The sequence below is a fragment of the Labrus bergylta genome, chromosome 10, assembly GCF_963930695.1.
Source record: "Labrus bergylta chromosome 10, fLabBer1.1, whole genome shotgun sequence".
In the NCBI taxonomy this organism is placed as follows: domain Eukaryota; kingdom Metazoa; phylum Chordata; class Actinopteri; order Labriformes; family Labridae; genus Labrus; species Labrus bergylta.
The window spans coordinates 7,084,595-7,099,451 of record NC_089204.1 but is presented as its reverse complement, the minus strand read 5'-3'; the positions used below and the strand labels follow the sequence as shown (position 1 = coordinate 7,099,451).

At 44.1% G+C, this 14,857-nt stretch overlaps 1 protein-coding gene across 3 annotated transcripts in view; it reads right to left on the bottom strand.

The window, feature by feature from the left end:
- Positions 1–1,066: 1,066 nt before the first annotated feature.
- The window catches only part of disc1 (DISC1 scaffold protein), a 55,020-nt gene continuing 41,229 nt past the window's right edge, over positions 1,067–14,857 (bottom strand). For 2 of the 3 annotated variants that reach the window (XM_065959394.1, XM_065959395.1), the window contains exons 12-14: positions 11,160–11,204; positions 6,907–7,029; positions 1,067–3,816 (exon numbers count right to left, since the gene is read on the bottom strand). In XM_065959394.1, the coding sequence (XP_065815466.1) occupies positions 3,607–3,816; positions 6,907–7,029; positions 11,160–11,204 (378 nt within the window). In that variant the 3' untranslated portion in view covers positions 1,067–3,606. Of the gene's footprint in view, positions 3,817–6,906; positions 7,030–11,159; positions 11,205–13,523; positions 13,560–14,857 lie in introns of those variants that run through there. The other variant, XR_002278393.3, reaches the window with a different exon arrangement.

The window sequence follows — 14,857 nt, the reverse complement described above, 5'->3', positions numbered from 1 at the left end:
GAAAATCAATGCTAATCGCTAACCTGGAGACATGATGAGGATGACATGAGGATGATAATAAAGGTTAGTGTTTAAGTGAGCGTTGGGTTGGCTCAAGCAGCGACCGGGAGTTATACATCCGTAAAATAAATATGTTTTCAATCACTGTATGAAGCTTGGATTAGCTTGGGTTGTATTTGCAGCGGACAGAATGGATGTTGAAGGTTGGAAATGAGGAATTTTGTCTTCCTCTGTCTGAAATGAAACCCATTGTTTTACAAATAAGAGCTTTTAAAAAAACATAAGTCTGGCGCTTCTGCAACATATACTAAGAGGCGGATCAGTCTGGATTGTGTAGAAGGAGACGGAAAAGAAAACAGATTGCACAATATCATAGCGACAGAGATGCAGAGACAAAGGACCCGAGTTAGCACGGTGCTTCATTTTACATCAGGAAACATCTCACACAGCGTATTTATGCCGAATAAACCAATCTGCGTGTTTCTCTCTGGATATTTTCTGAGCCGAGCTGCCACATGGAGCTCAGTGTGGTGCACACATTCAATTATAAGATATGTGTGTGTGTGTGTGTGTGTGTGTGTGTGTGTGTCAGGGTGAGTCTGTAAATGCAAACAGCTGATGGATGTGAAGTCTCCTGGCCTGGAAAGCAGTTTGCAACCTGCCTGTGATGTGAGAGAGAACGGCTCTTTGTGCTGCTGTGGAATAAAAAACCTCTGAGCACTCAGCTGTGTTTTCAGCCCTGAGCACGGTCTGCAGGCACGCCCCTGAGGATCCCTCGACAACCCCCGGTCTAAAAACACCATGCAGGGCAGAATCACACAAAGTAACAGCATCCCATTTTCCCCTGCTCGTCCTCTGTGAGGCCGTCTCCCAATTAGCCACAGGGCCGCTGCTGAGGCGAGATAACAATAGAAGCACATGTATCCCCTAAAGAGCTCACTAGAGGACCTTTATTACTGTATTGATATCTCCTACATGTCACCACTGCCCTCAGTCGCCTGGCAGCATGCCCGCACAGCTCCTATCACCAGAGGGGCTGTAACTCAATACAAGAAGAAAACAGCAGGACATGGCATCAGCTTTAATGGTACATGCTGTAATTAGGGAGCTGCTGCAAGGAATAAATATGAAATATGATGCAGAACTCAGGCTGCACAGTAAATACAAAACACAGATTAATATGTGAAAGTACAAAAACAGGTCAGGTAAAAAGTCGAGTGACACCCTCGAATGAACGAGAGTTTTTCATCAAATAAAAACACAACGAGTGGCAGATTAAATAAAAACAAACAGCAGGAACAAATACTTCCCTCAGGTGTTCACTGAGAATTCATCCTTCAATATTTCCTTCATGCATGAGACACAAACATTTTAAAATACAGAACATCTCTGCTGTAAAACACGGAATAAAACAAACATCATATTGCATTTTTTCCACACAAAGAGAAAAATAAAGTGTTCAAGTTAGCTCACATTCTCGTAGCACCACAAACAGGTTATGACATGTAACAGAAGTCCAGTCACTCTGAAACGGCAAAGGTTAGATCAAGCTAATGTGTGAGTTCATGTGAGACACCATCACCAGTAAGAGGCGCTCTGATTGGTCCACAGGAAAGATTTAAAACAGTGTCAGTTTGGTTTGAGGCCTCATGTTGTTTCAGTATCCCTCGTGAGATTTAAAAGAAAGTGTCTTAATTTAGCGAGAGAAAATAATAATAAATTAATGTCAGAATTCACGAGAAATGCCACCAAACTTCAGCTAAACTTAATGTGGAATGTGCGCGTTTAGTCGACGAAAACAATGACGTCACCCTCGCTAGTCAGCACCAGAACACGAATCATTTTTATATGTTGGCCCTCGATGCCGATCAAATGTTCTGCTCAAACTGCCATGCAGCCACCCTTCACTAGTGGGGGCTGTAGCTCTGGTTAGAGGAAGAATGTGCGACATCAAGTCTATCCTGTGTAAATGTGTCTCTGAGTCATGACTGTCTACAATGAGTGAGAAGCTCGAGTCCTGCTGGCTGTGTTGTTGTCAGAGCCGTGTTTACATGGACGGGACGGCCGGCTCCTCCCCTTGTGTATAAAAGCTGTTTTAGTCAAAGACTAGAGAGAAGAAGAAGAACATACTCACTGATTATTTGGATGTTAGTAAGAGTTTTTAGATCACGATCATTCTGTGTCAGTTTATGTGCAATATGAAGCTACAAGCTAGCTAAAGAGCGCTAACATTAGCATGCTAACACAACAATGCAGGACACAGGTGATTGCAGCTCGAGGCAAGGATAATTTTGTCTGCTGGTTGCTCTTAATGGCGCTTAATTATGTTGCGCTCTAATTGTTAACTTCTGTGTGCAAACGCGAGTGTAGAGGGGTTGGAGGTGTGTCTCTGGAGGAGAGAAGGCTTCAGTATGGAGGAGGTGTGGCCTAACAGCAGTTTGTTTTGGTTTCATGCTGGAGCTCAAGGACGACATCTACTGGATCAAAAAGTCACACATTCTTTCTCCCCGTGCTCTACTACCCGGATGTATACAAGCTCGGTGATCAGAGTGAAGGAGCCGATTATGAGAAAAACATTTGGTGTTTGGTGTAAAGGATCTCACAGGGGGATTGAAGGTAGGAACCTTAGGGTCTGCTCAGGTGTTTCACAGAGAAGGGGAAACAGCTGCTGCAAGAGTTACAAGCATGTGTTTGTTTTTACGAATGTTGTGTTTAACAAGGCAGTTTGACTTGGACTTTCATTCATCGACAAAGTAAGGTTTAGTGAGTCAGATAAATAATCAACATGACTGCTCAACATCTGTACGACTTGACAAAACACATTGAAAACATCTGGACTAGAGAAGAGGAGACGAGAAGAGTTGTCAATATGAGGAAACTTTTGTCTTTAAACTTGAAACACGACGATCAAACCTGCACAAATATGTTGTTTCAAATTAATCTGTTTAAAAGGAACTATTGCAAAGACGTTTGTCTGCGAATCTAAAAGTGTTTCTTTTTCAATCTGACACTTAAGAGCGAGGTGTTTTAAATGAATCGGAAGGATTTGTTTGCAGCTCAGCATGCGGACGCGTGCGGACTCTGAGCAACGTCAGCTAAACTTTGAATCTGCAAAGAAAACTTAGAATCCAACAGCAAAGCAAAGAGTGCACACAGTATTTTACTGGCAACATAACATTTATGAGTGCAGTTTGAAAAGTTTGTTCTTTCTTTTAACCGTCTGAATGTTAAAAGATAAAGACTGAAAAGTGACCTCGTATCCAAACAAAAGGCGTCTTTTTAACCTTCGGCTGGTTAGATTAAAGGAGATTTTAAAGTTGCATTAAAGTGTCTAAAAGTTTATATTTATATCAAAACTCTTCAATTTTTTTCCCATTTGTGGACGGAGAAAGTTTCACTCTCTGACGCTTTGTGCTGGAAGTTTGAGGAGACCCTCAGATGATTGTCCTGGAGCTCTGAGGGGAGTAAAAGGATCCGGGGTCAGTCCTGCTGATCTGAGGTCAGACTCAGAGAGACTCAGTGTGTGTGTGTGTGTGTGTGTGTGTGTGTGTGTGTGTGTGTGTGTGTGTGTGTGTGTGTGTGTGTGTGTGTGTGTAAGCATCCATTTCAAATGCCCCAGCTGTCACTGAAGTACTGATCCTCTTCTTCATCTTCCTTATCCTCTTCCTCTTCTTCTTCTTCTTCCTCGTCAGTCTCATTTTTCATGAGGTCATCGTCTTGTAGCTCCTCCTCCTCTTCCTCGTCTTCCTCTTTGAGCTGTGCGAGCATCGTTTGTAAAGTGGCTTTGACTTCCTGAACCTCCTTTTCTAGCGACTGTGCAGAGAGTGTTAAGGAAGAATGACATGCTGCGGACACAAACACACATCAACATGTTGATAAAAAGGATGCCAGCAGACAAATATCAGTGACACTTGTGGCCCCTCGATGGGCTGGTGGAGAAAGGGCAGCTTTCGCATGATGAAGTCATCAATCCTCCAATTTGGCCACCAAATGGATTAGAGGGACAGATAATCAAGTCATACCCGATTCAACCCCGTCCCATTCACTATTCATGAGCTCATCCATGCTGGGGGGGCGGGGCAGCGAGCGGGGACCAAAGCAAGCAGGCTGCCCCTCTAAATTATTCATAAGGCGTGGATGAAACAGGACGGAGGCTGTCATCAGTGGGGGGATTGTTTAACCTGCTTAGAAACTCAGATTAATCGTGTGAGTGTCCACTTTAAGTGGGGAATCAGAGGGACGGCTCTGACGGCAGATGGGACCTGATGGCTCGTTTTACTGTCTGAATGGACACAGATTGTCCTCATTCATAATTAAACGGCTGTTAAAGAGCCTTTCATGAATACTGCAGAAGGTTCGGCGAGGTCCAAATGGGACTCCGAGGCTCAGAGTTATGTTTGAAACCTTGCAGGCTGGACTCAGACAACAGAAGGAGCCGCCAGATTTAAACCCAAAATATCACTTCCAACAATCTGGGAGAAATCTGGTGTGGACTGTTGGTCAGTGACGAGCTTCAGACCAGATGATCTGGTCGTTTGAGCATCTCACGGATCCAGAACGGCTCCTGACTGAGGTAGGATTCAATCTTCATTATTTAAATGATTGATTATCGAAAAAGATCTTCAGTCAGTCAGTCGGTTTCTAAACATCAGCCAATGAGAGCCAGAAGCCCAAACGGAGACATCCTAGCCTCGAGGCTAATGTTAACTAGCATGCTACTGTTGACAGAAAAACTAAAAAGTATGACCTCGTCTCCAGCTCTCTAAAGAACAGACAACCTGTGGGAATCACATATTCGCTTACTTCTAGCTGGAATGCGGAACGACATGCAGGAAAGGGGCCACAGGTCAGATCCCATCCTGGGCCGCCCGCTCTGAGGGTCAAAACCTCTGCACATAGGATGCACGCCCTAACCACTTTTCCACCGGCGCCCTGTGTACTCGCTAATTTCTATTTACAGATTCTGCAGGACCGGAATTTGGCATAACAAGAATCTCACAATACAAGAATCTGAACTTTCAATGACTCTAGTGACAATCTATGCCAACAAAACTAGAAGTCCCAAGCACCAACCCTGGGGTGTTTCCTTTTTTAAATATTTACCAGAAAGTTGCAAACTAACTTGTGCATGCTGTCTACATTTCACAAACACATTTACAATGTTTCGGTGCCTAGTCGGTACTTTGGCACGGCACATTCCCCTCTAATGCAAACCTGTTTCCATCTGTTGGTGTCTAACAAATATTTATCTGCTTTAAAGTGCAGCTAACAGTCGTTTATTAAACCACCTCCCTTCTCATCTCTCAGGTTTGTAGTCGGACTGTAAACAAAGGGGATGGGGGGAAGGGAAGTCCTGGCTGGAAGTCTTTTATGTCTACCTACTGGCTACACCTGAAGAAGCAGAGGATTTTCTGGCACAACTTCACCAACTACCAAGGTGCATGAAGAGTGAAAGGCTTAGGGTCCTGGACCCTGATGACGGCCACAAGCCGAAACGCTTCGCCTAATTTGTTAATAGTGTTGCTGGTGCTTTCTGACCTCTTCTACACCAGAAGAAGCCCTAAAAACATGTCCGTCAATTCTCTTTGGTACAGGGGAGAAATGCTACATTATTTTTATATCTTTTGATGTGAGATTAGAGAGAATAACCTCTGAGGTTCCTCCTCATCTGCACGACAAAAACAGTTTCTCTGTATTTAGATCTCCTGTAGTCTGAGTCTGGCCTCAGAGAAACAACAGAGAACAACATCATTGTGCAGATCCATCTCATTTTGTACGATCTAGTCTCCTTGTATCGAGAGCAGGGACTCAATTTAGACCCTTAGAGATGAGATGTTTGATCTTTTTTTCACTATGGCAACAGCAGCGTCATCCCTGTTTGTGTTTCATCCCTGATGTTGTTGTTCCTTCAGTGTCCTCAAGATGAGTAAGGACACAGAGAAGCAGATCAGCCTGCTCTGATATAAAGCTGACAGCCGAGGGGCCGGACTGACCCCTGACTGCACAGCGAGCCGACGTGCATCTCCAATCAGATGAGAGAACAGTCGGGCTGCACTTCAGAGTGAAGGACGCTCGGTTTAATTCAGAGATACTCAAACTAAACAAACATCTTCATCAGATTAGGAGAGCGTTTCTGGCAGACTGCATCTACAGAACACTAATGAGGCGCGACACTAAATAAAGAAATAAAAAGCCAGCAGGTCAGGTGACACATTTTCCTTGCGCCTGGGTGGAAGTATTGCCTTTTTATATCGGCCTCAGTAAGCCCACAGTGTGGAGCGGGAAAGTGGAGCAAGAAAAACACACTAATCTATTTCCAATCAGCTTTCTAATTAGTGCGGAAAATGATGTATTGTGACCTGTAATCAGCCTCAACAGTTTCATTTGAGTCATTATCATGGATATTGTAATTTCCTCTAAGTGGAAGTGGGCAGACAGAGGAGGGGAGGGAGGGTCAGCAGCTGTATAGACATTAAGATATGACCGGGCCCGAGTCATTACAGTCACATTCCTCTATCTGCCACGCCGCTGCCCCCGTCAGACTTTAATCTCAGGCCGCGCTGACTGGCAGTCGGCATGAAGGAGCCTCTAATAACCTCGTGTGGACTTTTACCTTTTTATTTTCCAGCTGGCACGTCCCACCTGTCAAAGAAAAACCCCTCTGATCCCAGTTTATCTTCAATTCCCTCTCTGAATGGAACCATAATGTCAGATAAGACAGGTTGATTTTTTTTTCTATTCCTCGAAAGGTAAAGTCACCAGATGCTGAAATCTGTCAAACTGAAGGCAGTTTGGATTTGTAGAAAACTAGGTCCTGGAGATGGATGAACAGAGACACAAACACAAGGACATTTCAGCTCAGTTTGGGATGATGTATGTTCATTTAGAGAGCAGTGAAAGGATATGGGTGAGAGCCTGATCCCGGTTCAGTATGGCCGTCTGTAATTCGTCTTCCAAGGTCAGGAGTCTGTCACTGATCAGCTCACAGCGCTCCGTCAGGTCTGCAGCCTCAGACTCTCCACAGACATCCTGGAAGGGAAGAAGGAAACAAAAACTAAAGTGATGTGTGAAGGACGGGAGGGTCAAAAACTGAAGCTGCAATGGCGCCAATAAATGGTGCTGATGCACAGAAAGAATAAACAGTTCCTCTAGTGTCCACTAGAGGCTTTCTCCTGCAGAAATATACAAGCTCAAGTAACATTCAGAGTCTATAGCATTTTAATGACAACCTACAATGAGCAGCAACTCCTGCAGCACACTTCTGTCATTTTCCCAGATATTCAGTGAAACAAATAAAGGAGGACTTTTCAAACCAGACGCTTCATGTTCTCATATTTCAGATGTTCAGGTCTGCTCGAGTAGCTATGATTAATGAATGAGCCTAACGAGAGTTAGTAAGTTAAGAAACTTTAACTCTTCTTTTTCTCGAGTATTTTTATATTTTAACGACCTATAGAATGAGTCAGAGCTCAACATGCAGCTCTTCCCTCCCAACATTTAATCTTTCTCACAATCAATCAAGGACGCCGTTTCCAACCACGATAACGTCTCGAGGAAAAATGAAAACATTAAAGTTCTGTAGAAGTCACGATGTCAACATGTGCATAAATCTGTGTGTGTGTGTGTGTGTGAGTGTATGTGTGAGTTTGTGTGTGTGTGCGTGTGTGTATGTGTGTGTGTGTGAGTTTGTGTGTGTGTGTCTGTGTGTGTGTGTGTGTGTCTCTGTGTGTGTGTGTGTGTGTGTGTGTGTGTGTGTGTGCGTGTGTGTGTCTCTGTGTGTCTCTGTGTGTGTGCGTGTGTGTGTGTGTGTGTCTGTGTGTGTGTGTGTGTGTGTGTGTGTGTGTCTCTGTGTGTGTGTGTGTGTGTGTGTGTGTGTGTGTGTGTGTGTGTGTGTGTGTGTGTGTGTGTGTGTGTGTGTGTGTGTGTGTGTGTGTGGATGGAGGAGCAGGGTGCAGAGCGTTCAGAGGCCATAATTAGAACAGGCCCCTTTGCAGACATCGTGTCCTACTTTCTTCACACTTATCAACGAGCAACGAGAACACACACACGCCAGAGTACACAGACGCACTCCCAGCACACACACACACACACACACACACACCCAATGTTCCTATCAAAACAACACATCTGAAGTTGAATCTGACTCATAGCTGCAGGTAGAAAATATCAAGTCCCTGCAGCTCGGAGGTGTCAGAGCAATCACTGGAAAGTACTGTCGTCGCGCTCTGTCCTTAACAACACTCCTCCGGATGATGTAACAGCCAGAAAGAAATGTACAACAACAAAAAGGCCTGAGGCACGACCAAATGTTCGAGTTCTCCCTAATGCAATTAATGACTTAAGTAAGACTCGCAGGCAGAAGAGCCCGAAAGATAAAAGATTTAAAGACAACACCGTGTTTCTGCGCTCCCTGTCGTCCTTAACGACGGAGGAGAAGATCCTCGGAGCTGTTTGTTGGTTTGTGGAGTCGAGGAGCGTCTTCAGTAGATGAGAGCTGCGTGTTTGTGGAGCTGATTGGTTCTTTGTTTTACAGCCTCCGGTCAGCATTTGTAAAGTCAGCAGACCCGCAGGACTGAAAACAAACGCTCTCTGTGCCGATCTACACGCTTTAAAACAATCACACAGTTTGTTTTTTAATATCAAACCAAAACGACTCAAACTAAACTCTGTCTGATTCCTCTGCCTTTGAAATATCCACAACATGAAGCCTATACACCGGTACACCTTTATATGCAGGGCAGTTCTTGGTCTGCTCCCACACTACCTCTGTGTTTTACTCATGCTGAAAGTACCAGACATGATTCTTTATGCTCTCTGACCCAAAACAGACAGAAATTATGAAAAGGTGTTTTGTGTTTTCTGCACCGTCGGCCTGGGATCAGTTGCAGAGTGGCTTAAAGCTCAAGGAGAGGTTTTTAAATCTACAATGAAAGACCTGGAAGCAGATCCTACAGGACGTCAATGTTTTTAGCTCGACTGCTTTAACTACTGACTCCAGGTTTGACTCATCGATGTTTTTTCTCTTTTAATGCTAAATTTGAATGTTTTGTAAATCGTTCTTTGTCTCTCATTGTGCCTCCGTCTGTAACTTTGGGTTTTTGTTGCTGACTGTCTCGGCCAGGACTCCCCTGGAAAAGAGGTTCTTGATCTCATCGGGACCAACCTGGTTAAATAAAGGTTCAATAAATAAAAAAATGTCAGTCTGCATGAAGAATATCACATGTACAGGCAAGTTTCTTCCTGATTCATGTTAGAGAATATTTTTTAATCGAGAGTAAAGCATGAACATGTATTTGAAGTATTTTATACCAAACAAAAGTCTGTTTGGTTCTCCTTGAATTCTACTCTCGCAACAAAACTCCTCCGTTTGAATCCTACTAACAGCGTTCCTGAGTGGGCGGGGCCACGGCCATCCAGAGAAAAAGTGTAACGCCCTCTGTCTTTTCTCCGAGGCCTCTGTCTTTTTTTGTTTTGCTCCGAGCGCTCAAGTCGAAACTCTTTCAACTTTTCAGAAAGGCACTGTTGATGTCACCGGCGCTCTTTTCAAATTGTTTGATATTTGCTGTAGTTTAGTGTCTTGTACCCACATCCTCCTCGCTCCGTGTCTGATCAATCTCAAATTTAAAATATGCAGTAAACAGTCATACAGTGGCTGTTGTCAACAGACTGTTGTCATGGAGACAGGACGGGCAGGCAGCGCTTTTCTTCTCAGAGCATAAACGCTTCATGCAGACACTCCAGAGCACTCAGCCAGCGCTTTTCATGCTAGGTGGACACGGGGCTAACAGTTGGACAGGGCGGTGTTCACATGAATGAAACATGTTTGATCATCTGAGCGAAACATAAAAAATAAAGAGACAACGTTTCCATCATCTGGTCTTTAAACTCATCCGGTTTTAGTTTCAGATTAATGATCTCGTCAACATTTAATTTGAATAATGTCTCTGTTCCTGTTCTCCACTGAGGGTCGGTGTGAAGAGGAGAACGTCAGGACACAAAGAGGATAAAAGAACAATTACTCCAGATTAAAAGGAAAAAGGAGCAGCGGCACACACACACACACACACACACACACACACACACACACACACACACACACACACACACACACACACACACACACACACACACACACACACACACACACACACACACACACACACACACTAATCAATCTCCATCGCGGCGGCAGGGCAGCAGCTTGGCAGCAGCTAAGTGGAAATCATTTACTTAAAGTCATTAAGGAGAGGAGAAAAGGGTCAGACGATGGAGGAGAGTCAGAGTCGGGGTCGGAGCAGTATCACAACGCCATCAACACAAAGACACTGACGACATTTCACAAACGTTCTGTACAAGGGCTCGAGACCAAGGACGTCCCATCATCCCGGGGTCGATGCAAAATGTGCTTAATATGAACAAAAAACTTTCCAGGAACGACATCCTGACATCTGTCTGTAAACCTTTCTGTGTTCTAACCTCTCTCCATTTTTCAAAAGCATCTCCAATATTGATCCTAGTTTGAGCACGTTTCTGCTCGTGGAGCTTATTAGAAACATGCAGAGGCTTTTTAGGTCGGGTACAATCACTTCTATCTGAACCACTTCTCTTGCCCGCTTCCATCACTGCAACACCTGTTGGTTTGACCTGATAACTGCTCTCATATCTGGCAAACCGAGGGGCGTCCAAAACGGCCGTGTGGGGGTGTCTTAAAAGCGTCTACCTTCTCTGGTCCAAACAAATCCAGAGCATTCAGGAGCAGAATCTAAAGTTAGAAGGAGGACATACTGGCTGCTGCATTGTTGTCAGAGAAGCCAGCACTTCAACATAGCATGTTTCCTTAATGTCTGATCATATAGTAAGGTCACTTTATCATTTCAGTCACTACACATCTCACTGATTGGTCCTTTAGAGGGGAGAGGTTCTGAAAGGTGTTTCCTGTTTAGTTAACGCTCTGTTTAAAGAAAGTCTGGTGAAAAGGTTTCAGTCAGTAAACAGATCTCCTCATGTAGATCAGTATTGATTGGACGTTCAGAGAGGCGACAGAGGTCATGTTTAAGTTAAGGTCAGATAATGGATTGCGGTGAGCCATGGCGTCGATGAAACCGACACTTTAATTACACTGATAACATCCGATAACAGAGAGACGGGGTGCGCCTTACCTCGGGCTGACTCTCCTCCATGCAGAACAAAAACTCCTCCAGCTTCTGCAACAAAACAAAAACAAAACGTTAACAGTTGTTGAAGCCACACAGTCACAAACCGGCTCATGAATTATTGAAAGTACAATTATGTGGACCGTGTTGTGTTTGTGTGCAGCAGCGTCATCGTAATGAGCAGAGGTTGTAATTATTCATCAACAAACTGACGAGGAGAGGAGAGATGAAGCGGCTCATCTGTGCTGCAGGTTTCTTTGTTAGCATTCAAAGTGTTTAATCGTACATTTATTTGACTCACGGAGGAGGAGGTAATTACTGCACCTATGGGAGGAGAACAGATTGTGTGTAGCTTCAGGGTTTAAGACATAACACAGCAGAGTAACAACAAAAATAATCTGCAGACTTTTCATTATTATTTCTTCATCAGAGCCACCTCCATCCCTCCGCTCTGCAGTAAACACAGTGTACCGTCTACAACCACTTATTGTGTTTAAGCTGCAGTTTAAACCAGAGTGTGTGTGTGTGTGTGTGTGTGTGTGTGTGTGTGTGTGGCCGACTTGCTCAGAGGTCGTTAAGGATCATGCTCTCCTTTGTACAGTAACAGGACGTAGTTAGGACGACTAGACGATCGCCGAACTGCGAAATCAGCAGGCTGTTCGGGGTGATCGAGTCAAGTTAAAACCAGGCCTGATGCAGATCTGTGATGTGTATAGGCCAGTTTAAAAAGACCACCAACAATGACCCGGACATTAATGAACTTAATGAAATAACTAATAGAGCTGTCACATCTGTAGAAAACTCCTGAAGAACTCCTGATATTTCCCTGAGGAGCTGCATGTGTGAACATAAACAGATGAATGCTTCACTCAGGCTTCACCCAGAGTTCCTCCTGCAGCCTCCTCGTATTTTAACACAAGGTTTACTCCTGAACGTTGTGCGCTGTCGCTTTGCTGGAATAGAAGCAAAATGGTGGAAGATATTTTTCTTATTTTTCCTCTCATAAAAACACAAAGAGCAGCAGGGCAACAACAGTTCCCTCTTGGTGCAGCTCTCCATCTTTCATCTTTCACTGGAGATGTAACTGTTGTGAAAGAAATCATGTTAGCAGGGCGCGCTGGTGGCACAGTGGCAGGGCGTGCGTCCCATGTGTTGAGACTCTCGTCTCGAGCGGTAGGCCCGGGTTCACCTCCACCCGTGGCCCCTCTCCACATGTCATTCCCCGTTCTCTCTCCCTGGTTTCCAACTCTATCCACTGTCCTCCCTCTGCACTAAAGGCACGAAAAAGCCCCAAAAAAGAAATCATGTTAGCTGGTTAGTAATTATCTATCTAATGTGATGCAAGTTGCAAAGAACCATACCAGAACTTGATACAATTTTATTAAAAATCTAATTCCGATAACACCACAACAAAAACAGAAGTCCTAGGCACCAAGTATCGGATCGTTTCTTGTTTTAAATATTCAAAAATCACAAGTAAACTCGTGCACACCGTCTCCATTACACAAATACGTTCGCAGAGTTTGGGTACAGAAACATTGTTTTTTTTACCGGGTGAGCAAAATTACAAAATCCTTTGCATCCCAATATTGTGAAATTTCTGGAAACATCGATGGATTTTTCCTGACTTTTTGTTGTTATTTTGTTCCATGAACGTCTCTTAAGAAATAGATGTTGTCTTTTGAAACGTTTGCACTTTACGATGCTGTTGTTCATTTAAACGCAGGGTTGGTCTTTTTTCGAAAAAACTAGCATGATTTTGGAAGTAGCATTCCCTCAGTGATCCATCTACACCCACCCCTCCTCCCCTCTGTGCTCCCTCTAAAGCCACGCCCCCTCACTTACATGCACGAGCGCAATTGCTCCAGAAGTGGACCTCAGCTCATCTCTTACATTGTGTAGAAACTACGTCATCTCATGTCTCATTCAGCAGTAAGTAAACTCACAGTATAAACTCCGTCATCAGTGACGCACTTTGAGTGTGGACTAGAGCTCGCATGGGGTAGAGAGCGAGCAGGGAGACAGGGAGGCGCCTGATTGGTTCATCAGATTGGTATCTCGTATCAGACATTGGTCGAAGTTTTTACAGGATTACAACTGATACAGATGACTGATTTTCTTTGTTCCATTTTCAGAGAACATGAGTTATTAAAACTGAGATAGGTTTACCTCGATATATTTATAAACTGAGAGGATACCACAGGATCTGCACTTAATCTTAAATTATAGAATATATTTAAGCAGCCATTTGATTAACTACACAGTGAATTCTGCATACATTTTCCTACACTGAGCTGCAGGGTTTCCCAGAGATAAAAAGAGTGCAAAGGACGGAGACAATAGAAAGAAAGAAATGGTCGGCAGTCTCACCTTTGAGTTCTTGCAGAAATGTTAGGAGGGGCCAGGCTTCAGGAGGAGAAAGAAAAGCAGAGAGAAACAAAGGGAGAAGCAGAAAAAAGAGATGCATGCAGGTTTTAAAAATCAGTCGGCTTGAGAAAGGAAAGAAGAGATCAGTGCATTGTGAATGTTAAATGTTGCACGGGGAGAATTTAAAGAGGGAGCAACAGGAGAGAAGTAAAACAGGAATGAAAATGATCTGTTACAGTGCATGCTGGGAATTCTTATCATGCACCAACTGCAGCACAAAAACATTTTAAGTTTCCTCTATTGCTTAAAATAAGAAAACATTTCATATAAAAATGGAGGAGGCAGATTAACTGAACACAGTCTCACAAACTGTCTGGAAATGTTGGTATTTTTTCTCCTGATGCTTTCTGTGTTGGCTTTGTTCCAATCTCAGACGAGTCTGTGAGACGACGTGGGCGGAGGAAAGTGTGAGGAGAGAATGAGTCGGACTCTACCCTGAGGCAGCGGCCCTCGACTCACTGTGGGATAGACCAGCATGGAGCACACACACACACACACACACACACACACACACACACACACACACACACACACACACACACACACACACACACACACACACACACACACACACACACACACGCTCTCACACACACACACACACACACACACACGCTCTCACACACACACACACACACACACACACGCTCTCACACACACACACACACATACACATACAAACACACACGCTCTCACACACACGCACACACATACACAAACACGGAGCACACAGACAGACACGGAGCGCGCACACGGAGCGCACACACACACACACACACACACACACACACACACACACACACACACACACACACACAAACACAGAGAGCTCTCACACACACAGAGCGTGCACACACTCCTTCTAAACATGTAATCGTGCAGAAACAGACTCTCACATCTGCGCTCTTCAGAATGAATCTCTACACGGAAGCCGGTATACTTCCACGCCGGTTCCTCCCTCACGCCCACACTTTCCTCGTTTAGTAAAAAAAAACCCATCCGAGCAGAAACACTGATCTTCTGCTCGTTCCACTGTTATCTCCAGTGGTGGTTCTAGACCACCTTTACTGAGGGGGCCAAACTGGGGCCAGTTGTTTTGTCAGAGGGGGACAATAAACCCAGGTGAAAAATAGACAAAGATGATCGCTTTAAAAAATATATATGTATATAATGCCAAATAATAGCACACATCATTAAATACCATGATTTATATTTGTTTCAGTAACAGTATTTAATACTAGATTGTGAGTCCGGTTGTTGAGTTAAATACTGTGTTA